At 42.0% G+C, this 18,315-nt stretch overlaps 1 protein-coding gene across 2 annotated transcripts in view; it reads left to right on the forward strand.

The window, feature by feature from the left end:
- The window catches only part of LOC133442118 (tumor necrosis factor alpha-induced protein 2-like), an 84,399-nt gene that overhangs the window by 45,542 nt on the left and 20,542 nt on the right, over positions 1–18,315 (forward strand). For both annotated transcript variants that reach the window (XM_061720060.1, XM_061720059.1), the window contains exons 4-8: positions 3,734–3,996; positions 11,597–11,911; positions 16,937–17,055; positions 17,222–17,336; positions 18,198–18,308. In XM_061720060.1, the coding sequence (XP_061576044.1) occupies positions 3,734–3,996; positions 11,597–11,911; positions 16,937–17,055; positions 17,222–17,336; positions 18,198–18,308 (923 nt within the window). The remainder of the gene's footprint in view (positions 1–3,733; positions 3,997–11,596; positions 11,912–16,936; positions 17,056–17,221; positions 17,337–18,197; positions 18,309–18,315) is intronic.

Raw genomic sequence — 18,315 nt, forward strand, 5'->3', positions numbered from 1 at the left:
CTTGTGGGGACATTTGAGACCGTTTCAGGGTTTTCAGGCTCTGTGGAGGATCTGGTTGGGGGTTCTGGGAACCGGTCCTACTAGAGTCCAGGTCTACTAGAGTCCAGGTCTACTAGAGTCCAGGTCTGACCAGAGTCCAGGTCTACTAGAGTCCAGGTCCCTCATGGTCTCATTAAAAACTGGACCTTTCATCTCCAGCCGGCCGTCTGGACTCAGGTCTGTTTCCACCGGAGTCTCTGAAAACAAGAGTTCAAAGAGTGTGTGTGTGTGTGTGTGTGTGTGTGTGTGTGTGTGTGTGTGTGTGTGTGTGTGTGTGTGTGTGTGAGAGAACAGGACGACATCTGCAGCTCCTCGTCTCCCAGATTTCTCTTAAAATCTCAGAAAGGCTTTTATTTTGAAGGCGCTGACCTTCAGCCAGAGGAGCCTCCATTTCCTGTCGTGGTTTTAGTGCCTGCGTGAGCCGGACTCGCCGGGCCGCCGCGGCTCGGCGAGTCCGGCGAGTCATTGTTCTGGCAGCGCCGCTAGCACCTCTGACGCAGACGTTAGCGCCGTTAGCCCGCCGGGGTTTCAGGCCTTTGCATCATTCTCTCTGGCGCCGCTGCCAAACCGTGGTGACACACGGCTGCCGGGCAAACGCCCCGCGGTCCGACCCACTTTAGTAATGGTGCCTGATAGCAGAACGCCCGCCCTCCAAATCTACATTTAGATACTCTAGGAACTACGAATAAACCTGCACTCTGAGAGCGGAGAGCTCTGACAGGAACATAAGGCACTATCAGGTCTTGCAAATAATGCAGAGCTAAGCCGTTTTGGGCTTTATATGCAAGTAATAAAATTTTAAATTGGATTCTGAATTTTACGGGTAACCAATGGAGCGACGCTAACACTGGAGAGACGTGGTCTCTCCTGCTGATTCCTGTCAGTACTCGTGCTGCTGCATTTTGGATCAGCTGGAGCCTATTCAGCAAATTACTTGGACATCCTGCTAACAACACATTACAGTAATCCAGTCTAGAAGATACAAACGCATGAACTAGTTTTTCTGCATCACTCTGCGAGAGGATTTTCCTAATCTTTGCAATATTACGGAGATGTAACAACGCTATTTTACAAACCTGATTGACATATGGTTTAAACGACAAATCCTGATGGAAAACAACACCAAGGTTTCTCACAGTTGCACTGGAAGCCATCGCAACACCATCTAATCCCTTCCTAAGATGCTCTGGACCAAGAATGATAACCTCTGTTTTATCTGAACCGAGTATTTTAATCTGTGTACTTGGCGATACCGAGTACCGATACGATACTTCTACCACAAAAATAACTAGGTTATGTTGCAATGAAAAAATGCAATGAATTGGAAGACAGGTTTTATTTGCAACAGATAAATTCAATAAAAATAAATACAATGAGTAGAATAACTATTTTAAACAAATAATAATAATAATAATAAGTTTGAAAAAATACTTTTTGAACACCAAATTCCATTTTTATACAGCAAATAATACCAGTATCGGTATCGGGGCATCCCTAGTTACAACGCATCGACAAACAGGAAGTAGTGGGTGCAGTACTTTCTATTTCAGTGCTGCGTTCCATCTTTATAGACCATGACATGGCAGCAATGTTTTGTCTTGAATGTGGTGTTCCACAGGGCAGCTGCCTAGGACCGCTCCTGTTCTCTATTTTAATCAATCAATCAATCAATCAATCAAATTTTATTTATATAGCACCTTTCGTCCAAGTACATGAAATACAAGGTGCTTTGACATTGTGATTGAAAAATAAGCATAATAAACAAATAAAAACTGGGAGACCAAAAAGATAAAAACTGGGAGACCAATGCACCCTGACATACAGTATAAAATATATAAAATTTATAAAGAGATAAAGGTTCAAGGATTAAGGCTAAAAAAAAATGAAAAAAAAATGGTGATTTATGCTGATGACGCCGCCATTTTTGCATCAGGCTTAAACTCTGAACAGGTCAACAATACACTTCAAAAGGAAATGATGTTGGTTTGCGAGTGGGTTCATGAAAACAAATTGAAATTGAATGTTTCTAAAACCAAATGTTTAATGCTATGTTGAAATATGCCTTAAGATCGGATCATAAAACATCTCTCTCCCTAAATCAGGGACCTTTTTAGTTCTTAGAGGAGAGAAAAACAGAGCAGGTCCCGCTTGGAATTCTTATTTTTCCCTTTTTTTTAACATGTCAAGTTTTAAGCCTGGTTTATAATAACTTTTGAATGTGTTTTATTCTGCTTTTATCACCTTATTAACCAGTTCCTGACTGGGTTTTTAGCTACATGTGTTTACGGTTGATGAAACTTTGTCCTCGTCAGACGTGGAAGGAGTAACGTTAGGTCGAGCTGCAACGTTACAATCTCCAGCTTTAGGCTTCGTTATCGTCACTAATTTATCCTTCAGGTCTAACTAGTTAAATATGAAATAGACAAGTCAATTTAGCAACAAATTTTCTTTTCTTAAACAGCTAGCTAGCTGGTTTTTCTGCTCTAAAGTTGACATTAGTCACATGACTCACGTCAGGGGAATCGTTTATGTAGAGTTGGAGACTAAATAGTTACAAAAGTAGCTTTTTTTTTTTTTTTGTATTGAACAGAATTTTTTAAACAAGAAAAACACACTTTATACAAAACTACTAGTAGAGGAAATATAAGAAAAAAGAACATCCAGGAGGTTTTATGAACAAGAGACATATAAACAAAAATAAGAGACAAGTAAAGTTAAAACAAAGGAACAGTAAGACATTTCAAAGACTTAAAATAAAAGATACTTTGATATATCGGTTACTAATTTTTATTTTAGAGTTATTTGACTTAATATTTTTTAAAGAAAGAAAAAAACTTTTGAAATCATTTATAAAAAAAAGGAAAGAGGCTTCATTTTTCTCCACTTACAACAATGTATGTGGTATTTATTTAACCAGTAAGAGAATTACATTAACTAAGAAGGACACGGATTTGTCAATTGTATCTATATAAAAAATAATGTTAACGATTTCTAAATTTGGAATGTCATTCATTTTTAAAGATAGACAATTTCTAATTTCTTGCCAAAATTTTTTTGAGACAGGACACGATAAAAACATGTGATTCTTCAGATTCATTGCAAAAAACACAGGGGTCAACTTCAAATTTAAATCTATGTCTCAAGAATTCAGCGGTTGGATACATTTTATTAATCAATTTAAAATGAGTTTCCTTGACTTTGACAAAAGTAGCTTATTATCACCTGTTAATGGAGTTAATAATCTACTTTAATGTTAATGTTAATGGAGTTAATAATCTACTTTAATGTTAATGTTAATGGAGTTAATAATCTACTTTAATGTTAATGTTAATAGAGTTAATAATCTACTTTAATGTTAATGTTAATGGAGTTAATAATCTACTTTAATGTTAATGTTAATGGAGTTAATAATCTACTTTAATGTTAATGTTAATAGAGTTAATAATCTACTTTAATGTTAATGTTAATGCAGTTAATAATCTACTTTAATGTTAATGTTAATGGAGTTAATAATCTACTTTAATGTTAATGTTAATGGAGTTAATAATCTACTTTAATGTTAATGTTAATGCAGTTAATAATCTACTTTAATGTTAATGTTAATGGAGTTAATAATCTACTTTAATGTTAATGTTAATAGAGTTAATAATCTACTTTAATGTTAATGTTAATGCAGTTTTCTCACCGTCTCCAGTGCTGGAGATCCTGCAGCTGGTGAAGGGGCGGGACTTGCTGCTGGCCGACGCCCACATCCTGGAGCTGGAGCAGGAGTGCAGCCAATCAGGCGAGCCGGAGGACGCGGCCGCGGCCACGGGCCCCGGGGCCAAAGACGGGGCCCGACGGAAGGCCAAGGACCTGGAGCTGCTGTACGAGGAGCTGCAGAAGGAGCTGTGGGCCGTCGTCCGGGAGTCGCTGGGGGCCCCGACCGCGGGGCCCAACCTGGGGCTGGTGGTGCAGGTGGGGGCCGTAGCGGGGCCGGAGGCCCCACCTGGGGCTGGTGGTGCAGGTGGGGGCCGTAGCGGGGCCGGGGGCCCAACCTGGGGCTGGGGGTGCAGGTGGGGGCCCGACCTGGGGCTGGGGGTGCAGGTGGGGGCCGTAGCGGGGCCGGGGGTGCAGGTGGGGGCCGTAGCGGGGCCGGGGGCCCAACCTGGGGCTGGTGGTGCAGGTGGGGGCCGTAGCGGGGCCGGGGGCCCAACCTGGGGCTGGTGGTGCAGGTGGGGGCCCAACCTGGGGCTGGTGGTGCAGGTGGGGGCCGTAGGGGGGCCGGGGTCGGTTCTAATGTCAAGAATCGATCCGATTGGTTGGCTGTCCTTAGTTCTGGTTAGTTCTGGTTAGTTTTAGTTAGTTCTAGTTAACCCTGATTAGCCTCTTTAGACATATTTAGACATGGATCTTTAGACATTTGAATCGATTTTTAGGAATTAATATGATAATCAATTTAGAAAATCGATTTTTTTTTAACACAGGCCTAGTTTGGTTAGTCCTGGTTAGTTTTAGTTAGCCCTGGTTAGTTTGGTTAGTTTTTGTTAGTCCTGGTTAGTTTTAGTTAGCCCTTATTACTTCTGGTTAGCTATAGTTAGCTCTGATTAGTTTGGTTAGCCCTGGTTAGCTGCCCTTAGTTCTGGTTAATTCTGGTTAGTTCTGGTTAGTTCTGGTTAGATCTGGTTAATTCTTGTTAGTTCTGGTTAGTTCTGGTTAATTCTTGTTAGTTCTGGTTAGTTCTGGTTCATTCTGGTTAATTCTGGTTAGTTCTGGTTAGTTCTGGTTAGTTCTGGTTAGTTCTGGTTAGTTCTGGTTAATTCTGGTTAGTTCTGGTTAATTCTTGTTAATTCTGGTTAGTTCTGGTTAGTTCTGGTTAATTCTGGTTAATTCTGGTTAGTTCTGGTTAGTTCTGGTTAGTTCTGGTTAGTTCTGGTTAATTCTGGTTAGTTCTGGTTAGTTCTGGTTAATTCTGGTTAGTTCTGGTTAATTCTGGTTAGTTCTGGTTAATTCTGGTTAGTTCTGGTTAGTTCTGGTTAATTCTGGTTAATTCTGGTTAGTTCTGGTTAGTTCTGGTTAGTTCTGGTTAGTTCTGGTTAATTCTGGTTAGTTCTGGTTAGTTCTGGTTAATTCTGGTTAGTTCTGGTTAATTCTGGTTAGTTCTGGTTAATTCTGGTTAATTCTGGTTAGTTCTGGTTAGTTCTGGTTAATTCTGGTTAGTTCTGGTTAATTCTGGTTAATTCTGGTTAATTCTGGTTAGTTTTAGTTAGCCCTTATTACTTCTGGTTAGCTATAGTTAGCTCTGATTAGTTTGGTTAGCCCTGGTTAGCTGCCCTTAGTTCTGGTTAATTCTGGTTAGTTCTGGTTAATTCTGGTTAGCCTCTTTAGACAGAAATGGAAATGGATCTTTAGACATACAAATCGATTTTTAGGAATTAATATAAGAATCAATTTAGAATCGGAAAATTTCGATTTTTTTCAACACAGGCCGAGTTTAATGACTTGGTTTTATTTAGCTCCTTCAAGGCACCCAGAGCTTTACAGAGATCATTATTCATTCATTCACATCCTCACTGGTGGTGGTAGCTACGTTTGTAGCCACAGCTGCTACGTTTGTAGCCACAGCTGCTACGTTTGTAGCCACAGCTGCTACGTTTGTAGCCACAGCTGCTACATTTGTAGCCACAGCTGCTACATTTGTAGCCACAGCTGCTACTTTTGTAGCCACAGCTGCTACATTTGTAGCCACAGCTGCTACATCTGTAGCCACAGCTGCTACGTTTGTAGCCACAGCAGCTACATTTGTAGCCACAGCTGCTACTTTTGTAGCCACAGCTGCTACATTTGTAGCCACAGCTGCTACATTTGTAGCCACAGCTGCTACATTTGTAGCCACAGCTGCTACATTTGTAGCCACAGCTGCTACATCTGTAGCCACAGCTGCTACGTTTGTAGCCACAGCTGCTACATTTGTAGCCACAGCTGCTACGTTTGTAGCCACAGCTGCTACGTTTGTAGCCACAGCTGCTACATTTGTAGCCACAGCTGCTAGGTTTGTAGCCACAGCTGCTACGTTTGTAGCCACAGCTGCTACGTCTGTAGCCACAGCTGCTACGTTTGTAGCCACAGCTGCCCTGGGGCAGACTGACGGAAGCGTGGCTGCCATATCGCGCCTAACGGCCCCTCCGACCACCACCAACATTCACACACATTCACACGGGGCAGGTGGGTAAGGTGTCTTACCCAAGGACACTACGACAGCAAACTGGGACAGAGCGGGATTCAAACCGCCGACCTTCCGATCATTGGACGACCCGCTCTGCCACCTGAGATACTGCCGCCCCAGTTTAGTTAGTCCTGGTTAGTTTTAGTTAGCCCTTACTAGTTCTGGTTAACCCTGTTTAGCTCTGATTAGCTATAGTTAGCCCTGGTTAGCTGTGGTTAGTTTGGTTAGTTTTAGTTAGCCCTTACTAGTTCTGGTTAGCTATAGTTAGTTCTGGTTAATTCTTGTTAATTCTGGTTAGTTCTGGTTAGTTCTGGTTAGTTCTGGTTAATTCTGGTTAGATCTGGTTAGATCTGGTTAATTCTGGTTAGTTCTGGTTAATTCTGGTTAATTCTGGTTAATTCTGGTTAGTTCTGGTTAATTCTGGTTAATTCTGGTTAGTTCTGGTTAGTTCTGGTTAATTCTGGTTAATTCTGGTTAATTCTGGTTAGTTCTGGTTAGTTCTGGTTAATTCTTGTTAGTTCTGGTTAGTTCTGGTTAGTTCTGGTTAATTCTGGTTAGTTTTAGTTAGCCCTTATTACTTCTGGTTAGCTATAGTTAGCTCTGATTAGTTTGGTTAGCCCTGGTTAGCTGCCCTTAGTTCTGGTTAATTCTGGTTAGTTCTGGTTAATTCTGGTTAGCCTCTTTAGACAGAAATGGAAATGGATCTTTAGACATACAAATCGATTTTTAGGAATTAATATAAAAATCAATTTAGAATCGGAAAATTTCGATTTTTTTCAACACAGGCCGAGTTTAATGACTTGGTTTTATTTAGCTCCTTCAAGACACCCAGAGCTTTACAGAGATCATTATTCATTCATTCACATCCTCACTGGTGGTGGTAGCTACGTTTGTAGCCACAGCTGCTACGTTTGTAGCCACAGCTGCTACGTTTGTAGCACAGCTGCTACTTTTGTAGCCACAGCTGCTACGTTTGTAGCCACAGCTGCTACATTTGTAGCCACAGCTGCTACATTTGTAGCCACAGCTGCTACATTTGTAGCCACAGCTGCTACTTTTGTAGCCACAGCTACTACGTTTGTAGCCACAGCTACTACGTTTGTAGCCACAGCTGCTAGGTTTGTAGCCACAGCTGCTACATTTGTAGCCACAGCTACTACGTTTGTAGCCACAGCTACTACGTTTGTAGCCACAGCTGCTAGGTTTGTAGCCACAGCTGCTACGTTTGTAGCCACAGCTGCTACATTTGTAGCCACAGCTGCTACGTTTGTAGCCACAGCTGCTACGTTTGTAGCCACAGCTGCTACGTTTGTAGCCACAGCTGCTACGTTTGTAGCCACAGCTGCTACGTTTGTAGCCACAGCTGCCCTGGGGCAGACTGACGGAAGCGTGGCTGCCATATCGCGCCTAACGGCCCCTCCGACCACCACCAACATTCATACACATTCACACGGGGCAGGTGGGTAAGGTGGTTAGTTCTGGTTAATTCTGGTTAATTCTGGTTAATTCTGGTTAGTTCTGGTTAATTCTGGTTAGATCTGGTTAGTTCTGGTTAGTTCTGGTTAATTCTGGTTAATTCTGGTTAGATCTGGTTAATTCTGGTTAGTTCTGGTTAATTTGGGTTAATTCTGGTTAATTCTGGTTAATTCTGGTTAATTCTGGTTAGTTCTGGTTAATTCTGGTTAATTCTGGTTAGTTATGGTTAGTTCTGGTTAATTCTGGTTAGATCTGGTTAGTTATGGTTAGTTCTGGTTAGTTCTGGTTAATTCTGGTTAGATCTGGTTAATTCTGGTTAGTTCTGGTTAGTTCTGGTTAGTTCTGGTTAGTTCTGGTTAATTCTGGTTAGTTCTGGTTAATTCTGGTTAGTTCTGGTTAGTTCTGGTTAATTCTGGTTAGTTCTGGTTAGTTCTGGTTAGTTCTGGTTAATTCTGGTTAGATCTGCTTAATTCTGGTTAGTTCTGGTTAGTTCTGGTTAATTATGGTTAGTTCTGGTTAATTTTGGTTAATTCTGGTTAGTTCTGGTTAATTCTGGTTAGTTCTGGTTAGTTCTGGTTAATTCTGGTTAGTTCTGGTTAATTTTGGTTAATTCGGGTTAATTCTGGTTAGTTCTGGTTAGTTCTGGTTAGTTCTGGTTAATTCTGGTTAGTTCTGGTTAGTTCTGGTTAGTTCTGGTTAATTCTGGTTAGTTCTGGTTAGTTCTGGTTAGTTCTGGTTAGTTCTGGTTAGTTCTGGTTAATTCTGGTTAGTTCTGGTTAATTTTGGTTAATTCGGGTTAATTCTGGTTAGTTCTGGTTAGTTCTGGTTAATTATGGTTAATTCTGGTTAGTTCTGGTTAATTCTGGTTAGTTCTGGTTAGTTCTGGTTAGTTCTGGTTAATTCTGGTTAGATCTGGTTAATTCTGGTTAATTCTGGTTAGATCTGGTTAATTCTGGTTAGTTCTGGTTAGTTCTGGTTAATTCTGGTTAATTCTGGTTAGATCTGGTTAATTCTGGTTAGTTCTGGTTAGTTCTGGTTAGTTCTGGTTAATTTTGGTTAATTCGGGTTAATTCTGGTTAGTTCTGGTTAGTTCTGGTTAATTATGGTTAATTCTGGTTAATTCTGGTTAGATCTGGTTAATTCTGGTTAATTCTGGTTAGTTCTGGTTAATTCTGGTTAGTTCTGGTTAGTTCTGGTTAGTTCTGGTTAATTCTGGTTAGATCTGGTTAATTCTGGTTAATTCTGGTTAGATCTGGTTAATTCTGGTTAATTCTGGTTAGTTCTGGTTAGTTCTGGTTAATTCTGGTTAATTCTGGTTAGTTATGGTTAGTTCTGGTTAATTCTGGTTAGATCTGGTTAGTTATGGTTAGTTCTGGTTAGTTCTGGTTAATTCTGGTTAGATCTGGTTAATTCTGGTTAGTTCTGGTTAGTTCTGGTTAGTTCTGGTTAGTTCTGGTTAATTCTGGTTAGTTCTGGTTAGTTCTGGTTAGTTCTGGTTAATTCTGGTTAGATCTGGTTAATTCTGGTTAGTTCTGGTTAGTTCTGGTTAATTCTGGTTAGATCTGCTTAATTCTGGTTAGTTCTGGTTAGTTCTGGTTAATTATGGTTAGTTCTGGTTAATTTTGGTTAATTCTGGTTAATTTTGGTTAATTCGGGTTAATTCTGGTTAGTTCTGGTTAGTTCTGGTTAGTTCTGGTTAATTCTGGTTAGTTCTGGTTAGTTCTGGTTAGTTCTGGTTAGTTCTGGTTAGTTCTGGTTAATTCTGGTTAGTTCTGGTTAATTTTGGTTAATTCGGGTTAATTCTGGTTAGTTCTGGTTAGTTCTGGTTAATTATGGTTAATTCTGGTTAGTTCTGGTTAATTCTGGTTAGTTCTGGTTAGTTCTGGTTAGTTCTGGTTAATTCTGGTTAGATCTGGTTAATTCTGGTTAATTCTGGTTAGATCTGCTTAATTCTGGTTAGTTCTGGTTAGTTCTGGTTAATTATGGTTAGTTCTGGTTAATTTTGGTTAATTCTGGTTAGTTCTGGTTAATTCTGGTTAGTTCTGGTTAATTTTGGTTAGTTCTGGTTAGTTCTGGTTAATTCTGGTTAGTTCTGGTTAGTTCTGGTTAGTTCTGGTTAATTCTGGTTAGTTCTGGTTAGTTCTGGTTAATTCTGGTTAGTTCTGGTTAGTTCTGGTTAGTTCTGGTTAATTCTGGTTAGTTCTGGTTAATTTTGGTTAATTCGGGTTAATTCTGGTTAGTTCTGGTTAGTTCTGGTTAATTATGGTTAATTCTGGTTAGTTCTGGTTAATTCTGGTTAGTTCTGGTTAGTTCTGGTTAGTTCTGGTTAATTCTGGTTAGATCTGGTTAATTCTGGTTAATTCTGGTTAGATCTGGTTAATTCTGGTTAATTATGGTTAATTCTGGTTAATTCTGGTTAGATCTGGTTAATTCTGGTTAATTCTGGTTAGTTCTGGTTAATTCTGGTTAGTTCTGGTTAGTTCTGGTTAGTTCTGGTTAATTCTGGTTAGATCTGGTTAATTCTGGTTAATTCTGGTTAGATCTGGTTAATTCTGGTTAATTCTGGTTAGTTCTGGTTAGTTCTGGTTAATTCTGGTTAATTCTGGTTAGTTATGGTTAGTTCTGGTTAATTCTGGTTAGATCTGGTTAGTTCTGGTTAGTTCTGGTTAGTTCTGGTTAGTTCTGGTTAATTCTGGTTAGTTCTGGTTAGTTCTGGTTAGTTCTGGTTAATTCTGGTTAGATCTGGTTAATTCTGGTTAGTTCTGGTTAGTTCTGGTTAATTCTGGTTAGTTCTGGTTAGTTCTGGTTAGTTCTGGTTAATTCTGGTTAGATCTGGTTAATTCTGGTTAGTTCTGGTTAGTTCTGGTTAATTATGGTTAGTTCTGGTTAATTTTGGTTAATTCTGGTTAATTTTGGTTAATTCGGGTTAATTCTGGTTAGTTCTGGTTAATTCTGGTTAATTCTGGTTAGTTCTGGTTAATTCTGGTTAATTCTGGTTAGTTCTGGTTAATTCTGGTTAATTCTGGTTAGTTCTGGTTAGTTCTGGTTAATTCTGGTTAGTTCTGGTTAATTCTGGTTAGTTCTGGTTAGTTCTGGTTAATTCTGGTTAGTTCTGGTTAGTTCTGGTTAGTTCTGGTTAGTTCTGGTTAGTTCTGGTTAGTTCTGGTTAATTCTGGTTAGTTCTGGTTAATTCGGGTTAATTCTGGTTAGTTCTGGTTAGTTCTGGTTAGTTCTGGTTAATTATGGTTAATTCTGGTTAGTTCTGGTTAATTCTGGTTAGTTCTGGTTAGTTCTGGTTAGTTCTGGTTAATTCTGGTTAGATCTGGTTAATTCTGGTTAATTCTGGTTAGATCTGGTTAATTCTGGTTAATTCTGGTTAGTTCTGGTTAGTTCTGGTTAATTCTGGTTAATTCTGGTTAATTCTGGTTAGATCTGGTTAATTCTGGTTAGTTCTGGTTAGTTCTGGTTAGTTCTGGTTAATTTTGGTTAATTCGGGTTAATTCTGGTTAGTTCTGGTTAGTTCTGGTTAGTTCTGGTTAATTATGGTTAATTCTGGTTAATTCTGGTTAGATCTGGTTAATTCTGGTTAATTCTGGTTAGTTCTGGTTAATTCTGGTTAGTTCTGGTTAGTTCTGGTTAGTTCTGGTTAGTTCTGGTTAATTCTGGTTAGATCTGGTTAATTCTGGTTAATTCTGGTTAGATCTGGTTAATTCTGGTTAATTCTGGTTAGTTCTGGTTAATTCTGGTTAATTCTGGTTAGATCTGGTTATCCTCTTTAGACGTATTCAGACATGGATCTTTACACACATTAATTGATTTTTAGGAATTAACATTGATGTTTTTCCCCCAGTTCTAACGACTGCTGTTCCCCCTCAGGTTCTGCAGCAGGAGGAGCAGGCCGACCAGGACTGGGCCCTGAGCCCGAGGGGGGCCCAGGGGGCCCCTGGGGCCTCTGGGACCCCGGGGACCCCGGGGGCCCCTGGGGGCCCCCCCCGGCCCCGCCGCCTCAGGCAGAAGTGGCGCGAGGCCGTGGAGGAGGCGGCCGACGGCTCGTTGCCCCGGCGGGCCGAGTTCACGGCCGGCCAGCTGGACCGGTACCTGGACCGGCTCCGGGCCCGCGTGGTGGAGGACCTGGGGGCCGCCAACCGCAACGTGGTGCCCATCTACCCGGAGGAGTACCACGCCTTCCAGGTGGGTGCTGGGACCGCTCTATCACTTTAGTTTTTATTGGTTCATTCTCCTTTTAGTCGACTAAAAGTCTGAGTTAGTCTGGTTTTTATTCCTCTACGATATTGCATTATATATTTAATTATCGTTATCGTCACACGACCAGCATTTTCGTTACGTCTCGTTTTCCTCAGGTGATAAGGGTTCGTTGACGACGATATTTAGTCAGAATTTTTGTTGACGAAAGCAACTTTACAGGTGAGGCTGGTTAGCTATAGTTAGTTCTGGTTAGTTTGGTTAGTTATAGTTAGTTCTGGTTAGTTCTGGTTAGCTATAGTTAGTTCTGGTTAGTGCTGGTTAGCTATAGTTAGTTCTGGTTAGTTTGGTTAGCTATAGTTAGTTCTGGTTAGTTCTGGTTAGCTATAGTTAGTTCTGGTTAGTTCTGGTTAGTTATAGTTAGTTCTGGTTAGTTCTGGTTAGCTATAGTTAGTTCTGGTTAGTTTGGTTAGCTATAGTTAGTTCTGGTTAGTTTGGTTGAGGTCTCTAGTCACAGCTTATGCAGATGATTCCCAGATCTACGTTGAACTCTCATGATTAGGATGCTTTTTTTATTTCGTAATCTACATTTTAGTCTGGTTTTTATTCCTTTACAATATTGCATTATATATGTGTATATCTATATCTATATTCAATTCAATTCAATTCAATTTTATTTATATAGCGTCTAATACAACAGAGTTGTCTCTAGACGCTTTACAGAGATCCAGAACATAAACCCCCGAGCAGTTATTACATAAACAATGGCAGGTAAAAACTCCCATAGTGGGAGAAAAACCTTAAGCCAAACAGTGGCAAGAAAAACTCCCCTTTAGGAGGAAGAAACCTGGACCAGGACCTGGATCATAAGGGGGGAACCTCCTGCCGAGGGCCAGACTGGTGGGTCTGGGACGGCAACAGCACAGCAGGCAGGTGGAAGCAGCAACGGGATGACCAGGGGTGGGGACCGCAGGCCAGCACGCAGCTCCCGAAGCTCCGGCCCAATCAGCAAGTCCCAGTTTGGGGTGCAGGGTCGGGGAAAGACTTGTGCTCCGTAATGCAAGCTACAAGCCACCCACGACCACCTGCAGGTTCCGGTGTCCGGCAAAGGATGCTGCAACATGGACAAAAGAGAGAAAAGGGAGGAGAAGGGGGGGCCAGCACAAGAAACCACAGGAGCGACTCTGACACACTAAAGTTTACACTACCTAGAGATTTACCAACACCAGCTAGAGGTTTACTAAACACTAACTGACTTTACTAAACAGAAATGTTTTAAGTTTAGTTTTAAAGGTGGAGGTGGTGTCAGCCTCCTTAACCCAGATTGGAAGTTGGTTCCATAGTAATGGTGCCTGATAGCAGAACGCCCGGTCTCCAAATCTACATTTAGATACTCTAGGAACTACGAGTAAACCTGCACTCTGAGAACGGAGAGCTCTGCCAGGAACATAAGGCACTATCAGGTCTTGTAAATAATGCGGAGCTAAGCCGTTTTGGGCTTTATACGCAAGTAATAAAATTTTAAATTGGATTCTGAATTTTACAGGTAACCAATGGAGCGACGCTAACACTGGAGAGACGTGGTCTCTCCTGCTAATTCCTGTCAGCACTCGTGCTGCTGCATTCTGGATCAGCTGGAGCCTATTCAGCAAATTACTTGGACATCCTGCTAACAACACATTACAGTAATCTAGTCTAGAAGATACAAACGCATGAACTAGTTTTTCTGCATCACTCTGCGAGAGGATTTTCCTAATCTTTGCAATATTACGGAGATGGAAAAAGGCTATTTTACAAACCTGATTGACATATGGTTTAAACGACAAATCCTGATCGAAAATAACACCAAGGTTTCTCACAGTTGCACTGGAAGCCATCGCAACACCATCTAATCCCTTCCAAAGAGGCTCTGGACCAAGAATGATAACCTCTGTTTTATCTGAATTTAGAAGCAGGAAATTTCTGGACATCCAGTCCTTGATGTCCCTAAGACATGCCTGAAGTTTAACTAACGGTTCTGTTTCATCCGGCTTCATAGACAAATAGAGCTGCGTATCATCAGCATAACAATGAAAGTGTATGCCGTGATTCTGGATTATACTTCCCAACGGCTGCATGTATAAACTGAACAAGATTGGCCCTAGCACTGAACCCTGTGGAACACCATAACAGACGCTTGACTGTTCTGAAGAAACCTCATGTACATGAACAAACTGGAACCTGTCAGATAGATATGATTTAAACCAACATAGAGCTGTCCCTTTAATCCCAACAACATGCTCTAACCTGTGCAGTAAAATGCCATGATCTATAGTGTCAAAAGCAGCACTGAGGTCCAGTAGAACCAGTATGGACACTAATCCCTTATCTGAGGCCATAAGGAGGTCATTCGTGACTCGAACCAGTGCTGTCTCTGTGCTATGATGCATTCTGAACCCTGACTGAAAGACTTCAAACAGATCATTTCTATACAAATAGTCACATAACTGGCTTGAAACTGCCTTTTCCAGAATTTTAGACACAAATGGAAGGTTGGAAATTGGTCTATAATTAGCTAAGGTGTCTGGGTCAAGAGAAGGTTTTTTAAGTAAAGGTTTAATTACTGCCACTTTGAAAACCTGTGGTACATATCCTAAGCTTAGGGATAGGTTGATTTGGTCCAGTATTGTCGTACCAATAAGAGAAAAAATATGTTTGAATAGTCGAGTCGGGATGGGGTCTAACATACATGTGGTTGACTTAGCTCTATTAACGAGTGAGGTCAGCTCAGGGAGGTCTATAGGATCAAAACAGTCTAGAGACAAGTCAGAGCCTAGGGAAGTCGCTAAAGCTGAAGAAACACCTACAACCGGCTGGTTGATTTCTTCTCTAATTCTCGTGATTTTACTGTTAAAGAAGCTCATAAAGTCTTCACTACTGAGAGCTGCAGGAATGCACGGCTCAACAGAGTTGTGACTCTTTGTCAGCCTGGCTACAGTGCTGAACAGAAAACGTGGGTTACTTTTGTTATCCTTTATCAACGTTGAATAATAAGCTGTTCTGGCTTTGCGAATGGCTTTTTTATATACTATTAGAATATCTTTCCATTCACGATAAGAGTCTACAGACTTACAAGAGTACCACTTCCTTTCCATCTTACGCACGTTTTGTTTCAACATGCGGATATCTGAATTATACCAGGGAGTTAAGCTCCTGTGGCTCGAAACCCTCCTTTTCAAAGGAGCAACTTCATCTAAAGCTGAATGCAACAAATCAGCAGTGTTACTAACAAGAAAATCAACATCTGCAGAGGTAGAACCCAGGTCACTGGCCTCGACTACATCACTATTTCGCACTGTCGTAAGATAAGCAATGGCCTCCCTAAATTTAACAATAACTTCATCAGACAAACATCTGCTAAAATAATACCTCCTATTTTGCACTTCAACATCAACAAAATTAAATTCAAACGTTATTAAATAATAGTCAGATAAAAGGGAGTTTACAGGTGACACAAACAGACCATCAGTTTCAACACCGTAGGTGAGAACGAGATCGAGAGTATGACCAAAACAATGCGTCGGTTTATTCACTTTTTGTGAGATACCCATTGATTCTAGAAGAGAATCGAAGGCTAATTTAAGATTATCGCTTTCAACATCCATATGAATGTTAAAATCACCCACTATGATGAATTTATCTGTACTGATCAATAATCCAGATAAGAAATCTGAAAATTCAGACAAAAACTCTAGATACGCACCAGCAGGGGGCCGGTACACTACCACTAACACAACTGGCTTCTCTGATTTCCAGCTCGGAAATTTCAGACTAAGCGTGAGGCTTTCAAATGTATTATAATTGCACTTAGGTTCAATTTTTGTTTCGAGATCGGAGTTATAAATTGCTGCGACTCCTCCGCCTCGGCCCGTGCTTCTAGGAATGTGATGATTAAAGTAGCCGGGCGGAGTTGATTCATTCAAACTAACATACTCTTCCTCCTGTAACCATGTTTCTGTTAAGCAGAAAATATCACTCCTGCTCTCTGTAATTATATCATTTACTAACAGAGACTTAGAGCTTAATGATCGTATATTTAGTAGTCCGCATCTAATTTTTAGGTCTGTAATTGGTACCAAATGTACATTGGTTTTAATTTTTACAAGGTTATCTTGGTTAACGCCTCTATAACGCTGCACCTGGTGAACTTTTGGAGGGCGGGGAACTGCAACCACTTCTATTTTGCTAGGCACCTGGCCAGAGTCGCCAATATCATGTAATCCTACAGTTTTAGAGTCGCTAATTACATAATGCAATCTTACAGTTTGATTGGCAGGCGTTGGTCCTCGAGAAGCAGCAGAGAAGTGTGTTAAACTACAGCTCTGCATCCTGGCCTGGACCCTGCGATGTCAGGGAGAGGGTCTAATGAAACAGGCCAAATTACTAGAGACAAGAGCAGCACCATCCCGGGTGGGATGAATGCCGTCCCTTCTAATCAGACCGGGCTTTCCCCAGAACGTTTCCCTATTGTCAATAAAGTCCACGTCGTTTTCTGAACACCACCGATACAACCAGCGACGGAGCGAGAGCATGCGACTAAACATGTCATCGCTGGTCAGATTGGGGAGGGGGCCAGAGAAACCTACGGAGTCCGACATGGTCTTGGCGTAGTTACACACCGAGACAATATTCATTCTGGTTACTTCCGACTGGCGAAGACGGGAGTCATTAGCTCCGACATGGATGATAACTTTACCATATCTACGATTACCCTTTGCCAGTAGCTTCAAATTTGCTTCTATCTCGCCCGCTCTGGCCCCGGGGATACACCTAACTAAGGTCTCTGGAGTCGGTCAGCTATATATATATATATATATAGCTGGCCACTAGTTAGCCGCTAGTTAGCCATTAATTAGCGGTACGTCGCCCGTGAGCTTCAGACCGCTTCAGTTCAGCAGTTTGAGGTTCCACGCTGACCCCTGACCCCTGACCCCTGACCTCTGACCTCTGACCTCTGACCCCTGACCCCCCCAGGTGTACGTGGAGAGCTACCACCAGGCCGTGGCCCGTCAGCTGAAGGCCATCACGGACGGCCAGCTGGAGACGGCCGACACCTACTTCCTGTTGGACTGGCTGTACAACGTTTACCACAGGTGCTTTAGTGTCATTAATTATTATTATTATTATTATTATTATTATTATTATTTATTTCACCTGGATTTAACCAGATAAAAGAGGTGCTGAAGCCCCGCCATCAGACGCTCTTACAGGTGTGTGTGTGTGTGTGTGTGTGTGTGTGTGTGTGTGTGCTGGTTTCAGGGACGTCCTGGGGACTGTTTGCATCACAACGCCGTTCAGCCAATCACAGCTCAGTCCCCTGTTGCCGTCGGAGACGGTGGACCGACTGGAGCTGGACTGTCTCAACTCTGTCCGGGTGAGACACACACACACACACACACACACACACACACACACACACACACACACACACACACACACACACACGCGCCGCAGAACACACACACAAGCACACAAGTGTGCCTATTTAAAAATAGAGCGGGAGTAAAACTTTGTTTGATTGTACTTTATTTCAGTTTTTACATTAATCAAACCCATCAAAGTCTCATCCTCTGTTTCTGCATTAAAGAGCTCCACTAAATCAACTGTGCCAGTCCCAATTTCCTCGCTGTCAGAGTCACGTTCCGTGCCGTGCGGCGCCTCGGAAATGCTGGCTTTTGCAAAAGCTCGCAAAACAGTCCCAGCAGACACGTTAGCCCACGTTAGCATCAACCACCCATCTGCAAACTGTGGCATAACTCGCCCAGCGCTGCCTTCCACTCCTGGAGAAACTGTCATCGTTCCCACGCCGCTCGCAGCCTTAAGGCGGATTTATGGTTCTGCGTTAAACAACGCAGAGTTACGCCGTAGTTTACGCGGCGACGCGTACGTACGGTGCGCTTCGCCGCGTACCTTTCGGCGTAGGCTCTGCGTCAATTTAACGCAGAACCATAAATCAGGCTTCACTTTGAACGGCCGTTCACGCCGGCCGTTCAAAGTAAAGCCTGCTGGAAAAGTCTCTTTAGGCAGTCTTTCTTTTAAAAATCACCATAGTTGAGACCCCCCCTAAATTTTGCTTTTGAGTCCTTCAGGGGGGCTCAAGGGTTAATACGGAGGGGTCCGACCCCCCCGTATTTCGCACACAGATATATATATATATACACACACACACACACACGCTCTCACCCACCCCCCCAACAGGGGACGGAGTTGAACCCTCAACCTCCTTCTTCTTCAGGCCAAAGTGACGACGGAGCTGAGCCAAGTCCTGGACGAGGAGGAGAAGAGGTGGATGGAGACGCTGCACGTGGAGGAGACCCAGATACACCTGTCCAAGACCGTCATACAGGTACACG

Source organism: Cololabis saira, chromosome 4 (genome assembly GCF_033807715.1).
Source record: "Cololabis saira isolate AMF1-May2022 chromosome 4, fColSai1.1, whole genome shotgun sequence".
NCBI classification, from domain to species: Eukaryota; Metazoa; Chordata; class Actinopteri; order Beloniformes; family Belonidae; genus Cololabis; species Cololabis saira.